Source organism: Numida meleagris, chromosome 9 (genome assembly GCF_002078875.1).
Source record: "Numida meleagris isolate 19003 breed g44 Domestic line chromosome 9, NumMel1.0, whole genome shotgun sequence".
Taxonomy (NCBI): Eukaryota; Metazoa; Chordata; class Aves; order Galliformes; family Numididae; genus Numida; species Numida meleagris.
In genome coordinates, this window is record NC_034417.1 from 2,444,794 (window position 1) to 2,457,906 (window position 13,113).

General features: G+C 41.5%; 1 protein-coding gene across 5 annotated transcripts in view; it reads left to right on the forward strand.

The window, feature by feature from the left end:
• SCAPER (S-phase cyclin A associated protein in the ER) overlaps positions 36–13,113 on the forward strand; it is a 151,994-nt gene continuing 138,916 nt past the window's right edge. For 3 of the 5 annotated variants that reach the window (XM_021407002.1, XM_021407001.1, XM_021407003.1), the window contains exons 1-3: positions 36–1,254; positions 4,523–4,640; positions 11,432–11,502. In XM_021407002.1, the coding sequence (XP_021262677.1) occupies positions 1,192–1,254; positions 4,523–4,640; positions 11,432–11,502 (252 nt within the window). In that variant the 5' untranslated portion in view covers positions 36–1,191. The remainder of the gene's footprint in view (positions 1,255–4,522; positions 4,641–11,431; positions 11,503–13,113) is intronic. The other 2 variants (XM_021406999.1, XM_021407000.1) reach the window with 1 other exon arrangement.

A 13,113-nucleotide genomic window follows, 5' to 3' on the forward strand; every position in this document is an offset into this window, starting at 1 on the left:
GCAGCGCGGGGCCGGGCCGGGAGCTTGGTTGCCACTGGCAACCGGGAAGCCCGTGCCGGATGTCGGGCAGCCCGTGCCGCGCTCTGCCCGGGCTGTGGGGCTCCGCGCCTATTCCCCCCCGAGCGCTGTGCGGGCCGAGCGGCGGCTGAGGCAGCGCCGTGAGAGTGCTGCCGTCTGTTTCAGCCCCGGAACCAGACACTTAATTTTACTTCTGCATTAGTGTAATAACGCTGATTCTGATGAACCTATAAATATTTAATCCCACGTACTTCTCCACTTTTGGCTGCGGTTCCCCAGTCCAATACTTGATGAAAAACATGCACTTTATCCTAGCTGACTTCTGCAGGAACTGTCAGGTTCTTTTTACGAGCACAGAAGTTTTGTTTTGCTCCACCACTGATTATCCCACAGAGACTTTTCAGCATCTCTGATTTTTTTTAACCGATAATGAGTTTGCCCAGCACTCTGTCACAAGATTGTTCCTGGTGCCTTCCGCTGTTCTGGAGCACTATTCTTTGTACTGTTTCGTGTCTTAATACACGACAAAATGTGTTCCTTTGGGTGAACTTTGCTCCTTGTGCACTCATCATAGGAGCACCTCCCTGTGAGGACAGGCTGAGAGCTGGGGCTGTGCAGCCCCGAGAGGAGAAGGCTGCACGGAGAGCTGAGAGTGGCTTCAGTATCTAAAGGGGCTGTGAGAAGGAAGGGGACAGGCTCTTTAGCAGGGTCTGTTGGGGTAGGACAAGGGGAAATGGATTCAAGCTAGAAAAGAGATTTAGATTGCATATGTGGAAAACTTTTTTACACTACAGGTGGCAAGGCACTGGCACAGGTTGCCCAAAACAGCGGTGCCCCGTCCCTGCAGACACCACGGTCAGGCTGGGGGGCTCTGAGCACCCAGTGGAGCTGTGGGTGGCCCTGTTCATTGCAGGGCGTTGCACTGATGGCCTTTAAGCGTCTCATCCAACTCAATTCTATGACTCTATACACTTTTAGGTGTTTTTTTTTTTCTGTAGGGTCATCCTCTTATGGTATTCTTCTTGAGCTGCTTTTAATATGGAGCCATGCAAACGCTTTACAAATAAAACCGTTCTCTGAAAACAGTACCATGTTCATCAGATGTCCTTGACATAGATGTTGCTGAGAAGCTAAAGCTAACTGCATTTGTGTTCACACAGGTATGAAAGCTCAATGGGGTCATCCAAAAATGTAATCAATGAGCCTGCTGATGCAGAAGAAGGCTATAATGTGATGGTAAGTTGTTCAGCTACTGTAACACTATACTAAGATTTTTCCTGCTGCAAGAAAAATGCATTTTTCTGTTGGGATTCATTAATGAGTCTATTCATTTGTACCTTCTCTGAAGTTACTGGTTCTAGAAACTGAGTCAGTTTAAGTTATCAATGCCATGATGTGAATTCTTGAAAAATGGTGAGATAACTTTTGCTTTCCCCTTGCTACTTCTTTACACATCACGTGAGAATTCTACACTGTAAATCGAATAAAGAAATGAATCCTGTTAAAACATGTACTCGAGTCCTCTAGCACCCCTAGAGTGTTCCAAAATTAGGACTCCCTGCTGATTTTCATGGCATATCCACCCCATCCCCTTCACACTTTCCTCACGCATGGGAGGTGGCATGTTAGTGATGGACTATGATGTGAGCAGCGGGAAGATAAGGGCAGAAAACCTTGAAACAGAAGAGGTGCAAAAACCTTTGTACTGTGAAGTCGTGGCTTTTGATACCTGCCTTAAAGGACTGCTGTACAATGGAGTACCGCAATCATGAATGTTTTGTTTTCAGTAGCACTTTGAAGGGAAAAATACAGTTCAGACCAAATTCTCTTTCAATTAAAACAAAATTACAAGTTTCAAAGTTCCCAACTTCTGTTTGGAAATCATCCCAGTGTCTGTTACTGCAGGATTGTTTTAGTCTGCAGGAATAAGGATAAAGAACAACCAGGATATTATAGAGAGTCCCAGGTGCAACATGAGAAATTCTGTGTATGTGTTACAAGGAGCTGGCTCTGCTTTGGGGTACAGACATTTGTGGATTGGATTAGGCCTGCAGAAGCCTCTTCCAATCTCTGCTATTCTGTGCCAATGTAAGGAGTGCTAATTTCTGTGTGATATGTTATATTGTTACGAGTATATTGTGAGTAACAAAAAGATAACGTTGCAAAAAAAATAAAACCCATGCATCATTTTGAGATGGTTACATGGGATTAGCATTATCTATAAGTACAAATGATCTGTGCACAGGTTTTATTTAGTCTTCATTGAGGTATTCGGATCTGCTCTTGGGCACTGTATCTCAAAGAAGGGTATGATTCAGTTGGAGACAATCTTGAGGAGAAAACCCTCAGCACTCAGATTCAGTGAACTTGTAATCTGCGATGTGGAAAATCTGAAAAAGAAGAATAAAGGGGTACAAGTTGTCGGCTTGGAAAATGAGAAGACTGATGGAGGATGAAATGAAGTGGAATACCAGCATTAAAAAATGGGAAAGAAAATACAAATGGGTTTTCACATCCTCTGTGTATGGTAGGAATAAGCAGGCTTATGCTGTAGGAAAGCTGTGGTTACATATTGCATGGATCATGCAGAGTGAATGTTGTCTGGATGCAGAACCCATTAAACAGGCAAAGATTTATTTGTTTACTTACCCCTTTTTGGCAGCAAGTCGCAATAGATGAGATCTACTAGATAAGGTTGCTACGGTTTGAGGATGCATGAATGCAAAATGCAGCCACATTTCAGAGGCAGTTCAGATAAATCAAAACCCTTTAACTCAGTTGTGAAGGTTCCATAAGTATTTGCGTTGCGGGTTTATGCAGTAGTTTAAGTTGATCTTAAAACAATTATGTGAGATTTGTGAGTTTTTAACTCTCAGATCTGGGATGGAAGTCTTATTGTTAAGCAGCAAGGGAAGAAAAATCCCAAACAAACTTTATTCAACAACGACAATTACTGAAAATTCCTAGCAAGAACAAGCAATTATCTTGAATAAGAATAGACTCGAACCAATTTAGTATAGATCCTGTTGAGTTCTCTGTACCAAACTATATTGTTTTTTGTTTGTTTATTTTTAAATAACCACGATTTTAGAAAGCTCACTTCCACAGTTCTGCTCTGGTTTATTTGTTTGCTCTCAGTGTATTGCATGGTATGATCTCCAGGTGGTCAGTGGAGCACTAGATGGCACACTGTGGCTTTCAAACAAGCACTTGAGGACACCCAAATGAGAGAAACTGGGGTTAAATATCATGGTGTGGGCATTCAGGTAATCACAGCTCTTTGTTCCTACCGCCCTGAGGAATTATGGCCACTCCTCTGCTACACTTGTTTTTACCGTGTTTTCTTTCTAAAGATGTGCTAGTAGTCTAACACAAAGGTTGCAGGCTTGAGTTGTATGATGGTAAGGGTGAAAAGAGGAAAGATATGTCTTCTGACTGATGCTATAGGGAATCAGCTTATCGGTGCCTAAAGGAATGTTTAGATCTATGTAACTTATTTGAAGTTATGTTTGTCAGTGTTAAAGATAAAGTGATTTTGCACTACCATAGCATATAGACTTTGCAGTAGTGTGTATAACTGGGCTTTGTTTCAAATTGCTTTCTGAGGAATAGCTTCATGCAGTTTGGAAGAGGAAAGACTTCATCCAGTTGATGTCTGTCAGCCAATGCAACTATTTCTTAATAAGTGGGGTTTCAAAGATCTGGTGATGTTATCTGTTGTAAGTGCAAAGAAATGTATTTCCTAGGTGAAAGAAGTTCCTCCTCAGTGCTTCTCGTGTTGCCTGTGAACAGCTGCAGCTTTCTAGTAATCACAGCTGGCTGGAGTTGCTAGGAAGTGCTTTCTAGTTTCTTGTCTTCTCAGTGAAACAAAAGTGGTTGTTTTTCAGATGTATGTAGGTTGCTCCAAAAGTAGTGCCTCCTATTTATTTCCATGGAAACTACAACAGATACAAAGAGTGCGATAATGCTGTTTTGATAGAGGAGGTACAAAACAGTTTTTCAATGTAGTCACCACCCTTAGCTATGCATTTTCACTGGCAAAGAACAAGAGCATGCATGCCACTCTCATGAAAAACATCTGCACCAGTGGAGGTGACCTTTCTTCAGGTTCTTCTCAGTTACCTGACGCCTGTATTTTGGTCTCACACAGCTTTTGTCTTTAGTTCTAATTAAAGAATGTAAAACATTTTAAAGTCTACTATGATGCTCTAGCTGGACAGTCCATCAATTAAATGAAGGTTAAAAGAAGTGTGGTGTAGGCATACCCATTCTGAGGATTGGGTAGAAACTCCTGTGTGATACTGGCCAATCACTTTGCCTGACATGTAGAGAAACAGCTGGCTGTGAAAACGTGTACATGTTGTGAATAGTTGGTAAAAATATATTATCTGTGAACCCACTTGGGTTTAACCGTATATTGGATAGAATTAACACATCAAAACAAATATATATGTATGTATACACATCTATATGTATTTTCCATTCCTGCATTTCTTGTTTTCAGGCTTCTTTCCAGCGCTCCAATAGCCATGACAAAGTGAGGAAGATAGTTGCAGAAGAGGGACGTACAGCAAGGAACCTGATTGCGTGGAGCGTCCCGCTGGAAAACAAGGATGATGATGGTATGTATTTAGCTGTCTTCCCCCAACTTTCTTTGCTTCTAGCCCTTTGTTCACCAGAATTGCTTGCATGGAATCATGTTTCTGACATGAGATGTCTCTGTTTATAAAAAGATAATGTTTAGTGTTCATTGTATCATTTTTAAATTTCTTTTTTTTTTCAAAATGCACAACCTTCCATTGGCCAATCACTTTATAAAACCTTTGTATTGACAGATAAAAAGAACTCTTTTTTTATTTTTTTTTTTTTCCGAAAAGGAACATGTGAGTTTATCCTGTCTTGCTGGTATCACTGAGATACCAGTGTAATACAATAATGTTAAAACATTGAGCTTTGAGAAGGTTAAAAACCGGTCTTACATAACTTGGGCTTTAAGATTGGAAAGGATGTCTTGGTGCCACCCAACAAAATGCTTCCCACGTGCTCTGAAACGAGCACATTTGGCGGTTTCTTGTAGTATCACTTTAGTCTCTGTTAAACATCTGTGAAGAATCTTTACACAAACCTGTCGTTACGTATCCCCTTTCTTAGTGAGAATCCTCAGAACAGTTTTGTTAGTGTTGTAATACTCTCTTGTAGACTTCAGAAGCCAGGAATTGACTTTCAGTTTTCGTACTGCTCAGGCTGTTGCAGATGTTAGAATACTGTCTTTGCGAGGACCTCATCTCAAGTACTTTCATAGCTCACTTGTCCTTGTTGGAAGTGCTGCTGCTTTTAAGATTTGGGCGGGAGTGTCTAAAAGTTTTTGGGTTGTTCTTTTTTTTTTTCTTTTTTTTTTTTAATATGAGGGTGGTTGAACACTGGAATGCGCTCTCGAGTGAAGCTGTGGAGATGCTCAAAACCTCTCTGGGTGCAGTCCTGGGCAGCCTTCTATAGCTGACTCTGCTTTGAGCAGGGAGGTTGGACTACATCTCCAGAGGCTCATTCCAACCTCAGCTATTCTGTGATTTTGCCAGGGGAGAAGGTGTTGGTAGGAACAGTTATGCCTGTGTTAGAAGATATCCTCTTTCTAAAGTAGGCTGAAGCAAAGCTTGAACTGTCCTTTTGGTTTGCATTATGCATTAAGATGTATCTGTGAATTTACTTTTGTTTTAAAGCTGAAATGTCTGAAGTCACAGGTGCATTAAAACCTACGTAGCTATTTGTGCATGTATAGGTTTCATCGAGGAAAACTCATTCTGTTCAGAATGTGTACCTGTACTTCTGTTAACAATGACAAGTGGAATGGTAGAAAGCTTATGTTTAATAACTAAACATTTACAAGCTTTGGTTTCAGGTTCTGACTCCAAAGTAAACATCAGCATTGTCCCAACTGTCTTAATTTGTTGGGCTGCCTTTCCAAAGAAGGAATTTTGTGTAGTGGCATTTTTAAGCTCTGAGTGATCAGCAGTAAAAGATGTGCTGTGAATCTTTGATCACTACATGTACAAAGGAAAAATGAAACAGCAGCCCGTTGTCATAGAATCACCAAGGTTGGAAAAGACCTCCAAGATCATCCAGTCCAACCATCCATGTGCCACCAGTATTTCCCAATAAGCCATGTCCCTCAGTACAACATCTACATGTTTCCTGAACACCTCCAGGGTCAGTGTAGCAGAAATGCAAGTCATGGCTTGAACACCTGGTGGGAAGGCAGGGCCAACCCAGGGGAGCTCAGGTGCATGCAATGCAATGCAACGCACCTGTGTGACCAGAAGGGGTGGAGCCAGGATCCACCCCTTCCCAGACCTCATTTAAGGGCTGGCAGTGGAGGTGAGGGGGATGTTGTTGGAGATCTCTGTGTACCTGAGGCCTTCTAAGAGTAAGCAGATTCTTTCCTTTGTTTTTGTGTCTATTGCTGCTGTATTTGAGCATGTCCTCACTTGTTGCAGCGTAGGACTTTGCTGCTATGCTGTCATTGCTGCACTGTGTTACAGTCAGTGACTCCAGCACCTTCCTGGGCAGCCCTTTCCAGCACCTGACTGCTCTTTAGAGAAGTATTTCCTAACATCCAACCTGAATCTTCTGGGGCAACTTGAGGCCGTTCCCTCTCATCCTATCACTGGTTACATGGGAGCAGAGGCTGACCCCCACCTCACCACAACCTCCCTTCAGGCAGTTGTAGGGAGCAATAAGCTCTCCTCTGAGCCTTCTCTTCTCCAGGCTGACCCATCCCAGCTCCCTCAGCTGCTCTGCATAACCGTTGCTCCAGACCCCTCACAGCTCTGTTGGCCTTCTCTGGACACGCTTGAGGCCACAGTGTCCTTGTAATGAGGGGCCCAAAGCAGTCAAGCAGTTTGTGGTTGGTTTCTTATATTTGACCAAGTGGAAGCAAGTAAGGTACTGTGTTGTTTTTTTTTGTTTGTTTTGTTTTTAAGCAGACTAGAAAGATAGAATATGAGAAGAAAAAGGAAATAGTTCAAGACACAACCATAATCTGCTCAAGTAGAGCACACACAGTAGAGCAGTTTGGGATCGCTTGTAGCAGCTACTGTGCTTATTATCATGAGTATGTGGGTTTTTAAGAGGGTCAGTTTTGCATTCTTTTGGCAGCTTCAGTTACATCTGTCTCATAGGGTGCATTCATCTATTCACTAGTCTTGCAATTGCCTATACGTTCTTGAATATATTGGTAGATCCACTGATATTATTGGACTGATGGTACATGACATCTAAGCAGAAGAGATTGAGAATTGTATTTTTGGGGGTGTAGAGGGTTTTTTTGGGTTTGAAGAGGTGTATGTGAAAGGAACATGGAGTGTATTTGAGCTACTGGCGAGTTGGTTCAATTTCTATTTAAAGTCTGTTCCTTTTTAGTGCTGCCTTGCTTCTAATATTATTTTAGAAAGCTTTGAGTATGACATCTTCCTGGAAAACGAGTGAGTTAAAGTTGTCAGTGTGTTTTCTTCCAAAGCTTGAAATACAAATGTAAAAATGAATTACTGCCTTTTGCTAGGTAGTTGCCTTTAAATAGTTGTTATGGGTGATAGTAAAACCCAGGTGGCTGTGGTCATTTCCTTCTTTGGGGCCTAATAGCACCACTATAATTCTAAAACTTTCTGCCAGTGGCATGTTCTTCTTTCTAAAACCTCTTCAGTAAATCATAAGCTGATTTTTTTTTTTTTGCACAAAGAATCTGATGCTAATTGCCCAATGGAAAAATGCCCCGTGGAAAGGAACTTGTGGCTGGTGAGAGCCTGGCAGAGCCAGATCCTCTATCTCCTGACCCTTGTCTTGGCACAGAGCGTTTATATGTCAGTGAGCCGTGATTCATTTTATGCTGATCTTTCAAAATGTATTTCGTCCCTGAGGAACAATACGGCAAAATTATGAATTAGGGCAGTTTGTACTTATTCGGGGGCTGTGTAAATCAGGCCAAAGGTTCAGGTTGCCCAAGCCCATCCTGCATCTCTTTTGTATGAAGCAGAGTTTTGTCTTTCTGCTCATAACGTTCAAAGGTTTTGCACTGGTAGTGGTAGTGTGTGATTTAGCATTTTATATTAGGAACTGTTACTCATAATGAGAATGTTTTTCTGCAGGAACAGTGAGCATATGGACACTTGCTAGTATTAGTGGTGTAGAGGGTTGTTAAAATACTGGATTTGGTATTTTTCAGTTTATGCATCTTTGCTTTACCTATTTTCTTATGTTTTTTTCTTACCATTTAACTTTTCCCCTGGAAGTCTTATGTATTTTATGTAAGAGTGATAAGGAAGCAATCACAGTAGGAATTGCAAACCTAATTCCTTATGGGGGGTACCCATTTTGTGTCAGTAAGAAATACTACCATAAAAAGCAGAGAAGTTTCTGGAATGGTAGGTGGCAGTTCTGATATGGGTTTTGGAGTGGTACGTGCCCTTGTGTCAGATCTGAAATCCTGCTTATGAGTGCAGAATGACGACGTGAGAAAAATCTACCTCAAGCAAAACATAGTGGCAGCAATTTAGAAAAGGTATTGACTGATAACATGTTTAATTTGTAGCAATTACAGTATTCCTCCATGGAATTCAGTAATATGCAGAGGTTCTGTGTTTTGGGATAGGCTAGCAATACAGTTGACTGTGTGCTAGGAAGAGAGAGAGTATTAGAATTGTGAAAAAAGCAGTAGTCTGATATTCTGTCTTCAGAATTAAACTCCTTTATAACTCTGAGGTGTGTCAAAAATTGGAAAATGGTGTGTTTGTAACTGTTGCCTTTGTATTTCATATTTGTTTAAGGTTGTTTGGGTTCTTGCCACATAAAATTCACTCAATAGATTGAGAATTTCAGCATAAGGAAACACGATTGGTTGAAAGGTTGCTGGCATACCTCAGCAAGCCTGCAGTGTAATCTGTTCCTTCACCAAGGATGAATGGGTTTTGCAGAATGTGTGAAAGAGATGGAACTTGGCTCTCTCTGGCAAGTGAGGAGGTGTAAGAGTCATGACTGAAAACACAGTGTGCAAGCCTGAGCAGCACAGACCCGAGTGTAGGTGGTGCAATGTGGCACGAAGGGAAAGCTATCCTTGAAGGCCTTGAGCTCGTGTTTCACTCACCTGCATGGCAGTCCAGCCTAGTGCTTCCTCCGAGCAAACACCTTGGCCTTTCTTGAAACAAACTCCAGACAGCCAGATCTTAAGTAACCCTCATCTGTGCAGGAGTGTTGCTTAAGACAGGCAAATGCAGTGCTGGAGCTAGTAAAATAGGCTGTGTGGTGATGGCTCTGCAACAGAGACCGCCTTCCTGAGGGACGCGGGAGAGGGGAGGTGACAAAGGCCATTTCACATGGCGTCTGCAAGAGCTGGGGAGCTCAGATTGCTTCAGAGAGGTGAAAGCAAATGGAATTGAACACTGTCATTTCAGCTGAAGATCTGGTGATAAACAAAGTCAAAGGTACTTAACCAAGAGAGGCTGCCTCAGCGAGAAGAGAAATGATTGCTGCTCTTCAGAAGTAGAAGTAATGTTGGTAGCGGCGTTTCTCTCGTCAGTAAAGCTGCCTGAGGAAAGAGCTGTGAGGGATGCTGGGTGATAATTTTTCAGATTGTTAGAGTAAAAGAAACTATTTTTCAAAAGCTTTATCAATAGCTTTTTTTTTTTTTTGGAGATATGGACACTTGAGCGTTTTGTGACAGGAAGTCTTCACAAATCACAAACCCAGCGCGGTTCGTATCTAATTACCAGGCACAGAGGAAATGGGCTTCAGGCGTAAAATACGACTGGCTCCCTGAATGCTTCAAAACTTTGCTGCTTTCTATATTTCATGCTGACAACTTAATAGCTAACGAGCTGCTCATCTTCTGTCACTGTTGTTCCTTCCTTAAAACTTGGTGAATGCTGCCAGGTAGTGCCCTTCGTGTGTCATTGCCGTGCCACTCTGCAGTGTCACGGTGTTATACGTGCATCACCATGGAGCAGTGCTCTCATGTCACTGCTTATCAGTGCAGAAGGACAGAAGCAGGAAGGAAATGGGAAAGGCTTGGAAATGTGACTGCTGTTGAAAGGCAAAACTTTCTGTCCCAATACACTAAAGATGTTGTTGACAAAAAAAAAAATTGTCATTACCACACAACATTTACTTTTCTGCAACACGCATTGCTTATGTGAGTTTTCCTGTCTCTCTGTGTCTGCCTTACGTAGAGGCACCTGAAAGCTGCTCTCATCCTTGCAGGTGACTTGCTCAGAAAGTTCCCAGTTCTGAGATGCAAATTGGTATTTAGTGTTTTGTAGAGTCTAGAGATAGCAACCTTCTTTCATCCATCATCTGCCCTTTTTCCATCCTGACATGCCCGTACTGGTTTGTATCTCTCTTCACTAGGCAAGCTCCCTGTACTACTGCACTTGAAATCTTCTTTTTCCGGAATGTAAATGATCTGAGATTAGAGACCTTGGTGATTGAAATATTGCTGTTGCCATAATTGTGACGTAGAGCTGATGAGCGGTTCAAGCTTTTTGGTAGATAGGAAGTTTTAATACATCTGGTAGCTGAATCAGCCTTTCTCTGGAATGCTGCTAAATTGATTCCAATATATTAATTTGTACCTGTTGTTTTGGCTGATGTAACATCTTAAAAATGAATTATCTAGCAAATACTTTTAAATTTGCCTTAAAATTAAAGGTCTTGTTCCCTCCAAGAGGCAGTGATGCAAACCAGCTGTACAACTGCTTGATTAAGGCGGGCTTACAGCTGCTTTACATAACCAGAGCAATGTAGAACAGCTGGACTGTGTTAGGGAATTGGCTTAAATGCTGCTAAAGAGTGAACTGAGCAGTTCTGAAATTCAAGAGCCATCTCCCTGCTCTGTGAGGGAACTGAATGCAATTAATACATTTATTTGCATGGCTTCATCAAGATAAATAACGTTGAAACTTTTACTTAGGTGCAGGTCTGTGCTAGGCAGTGCTCTTCCATAGTGAGAAGTGATCATACCTGAATTTTCTAAAAAAGGTGTTCCTTGTTTTAATTCTGTAGTGGTACTTGACATTATGGAAGAGTCATTGAAGATGTCTTAAAGTCAATATAGCAAACTAGTGTCATATTTGACATCTCACTTACCTCTGTGTGATTTTTTCAGAGGCACTGAGCGTTTGCAGGTAGTTTTTCCTTGCTGAAGGAAGCCTGCAGTTTTTGACTTTCTTTGTAATTTCTTTTCATTTTCTGTGTGTCTTCTGGCATCGTCCTCGTACTGAAGTGTCCAATACGGGAATGTAAAATTTTATGAACCTTTTAACTCATTAATTGTGCCCATATCAGTACATTGCAGGGTTGGATATGTGTGTTTTAAAATGCTGTGTCTAATCAGAAGCATTACGTTTTTATTGAAACGCTTCTCCCACAGGAAAACCAAAATGGCAAGCTGGTGGAAAAGCAAAGACGGGGTCTCAGGGGAAACACAAGGCTGCGAAACAGGTATCTACTCGATTTTGACATAAAACTTGCAACGTAAAAATGTTTTGCGATATTACTGATGCATTATTTGCTGGAGAATATTTGTGTAAAAGTATACCTGCGTTGTATTTGTGAAGGATACAGGCTTCACAATGATGTTTAAAAATGCCCCAGTTTAGATTGTAATCCTCAGCTTCTCTTTTTTGTCATTACTTAATCTCTGGATTCATGACTCGTTGGCATTGAGGTTAAGGCCAGTGCAGCTCAACAATAAAGTCATATACGATATTCTTCCTATAAGCATGCTGCTTATGCAAAGGCTACTTTTCTGCCAGATTCCTGATCTAAGGAAATGCTGTATTTACTGACCTCACTTGCTAATGGCTGGGAGATTTTGGTTTAAAATTTCAGTACATCCTATTTTGGATAAAATCAGTCCAGTTGAGTAATATTTCAGAGTTACAACCAGAAAATAAGTCTTAATGACAAGTATTGAGAAGATGCTGCACTTAGTCATGTTTTTCCTGTGTGAGCTATAGAGTTGTTTTACTTTAATAAATACTGGGGTATTTCTTTATTAATGTTTAATATTTTTAAACAATACTTTTTGTTGATTAATGGCCTCAGCTGCGAGTATGTCTTTAGCCATCTAACATCTTGAGACAGTCTGTCACATTTTGACAACGTAGCACATGGAATATGTTTGGTTTTTTAAAAAGATGTTCTGCTCCTATAGGAATGTGCTTACATCTTTAAAACAGGAGCATGTTAATTTCACAGTTTAGTTCAGCAGCTCTTAGCCTGGTGTTCTCTCCTCGCTTGCTAGGACGTTACAAACGCTGTGTCCTGGTTTACTTGTTCTGGGAGGGATTTTATTGAAGTGGTTGGGGTGCCCTGTAAGCTGATTTAGCCTCACAGAAACTTTTGGATGGGAGTAATGTGCTGCATAGCTGGAGTTCTGTCTGTTCTAGTCATTTGGAATTATGTGAATACTGTGTTTTCAGAAGAAGAATACTTTATTGTTATTTGGTGACTACTCTGTGTGGGACTGCTGTGCTGAGACTACATTGCAGAAACAGTGCATTCCTAGTGAATCAGAATTGTTTGAGTTGGAAAGGACACTTAAAGGCAATCTAATCCAGCTCCCTTGCAGTGAGCAGGGCCACCTCCAGACATATCCCAGTGCTCAGATCAGTCCAACCTGGCTTTGCTTGTCTCCAGGGACAGGGCATCCACCACCTGTCTGGGCACACAGAGCATGTTACTCAGGGCAGTGGAGCTGGCCCCATGGTTGTCACATCAGGTTCTTTCCACGCACTCGTGAAGGTTTGAAATGGGCTGCTCAGTGCCTGTTCATCTTTCCACTTTGATGTTCAATGCTTTTTTTCTGCTGCAGTTTAATTTCCCTCTACCTGTAAGTGGGATGCTAATCTAAAGGAAGTAGACCGACAAAAACTCATTCACATAATCCTGTCCTCATCTTCCTCTCAGCATCCTGATCATAAATACACACCTCATACTTCTCAGAACTCCAGGGCATGTTACTGAACCTGTTTTGGAAAACCAATTGTTGTAGCTGTTTTAACATCACTTCAGTCATTCATGCTGATTTTCCCACATTCCCAAAACAAC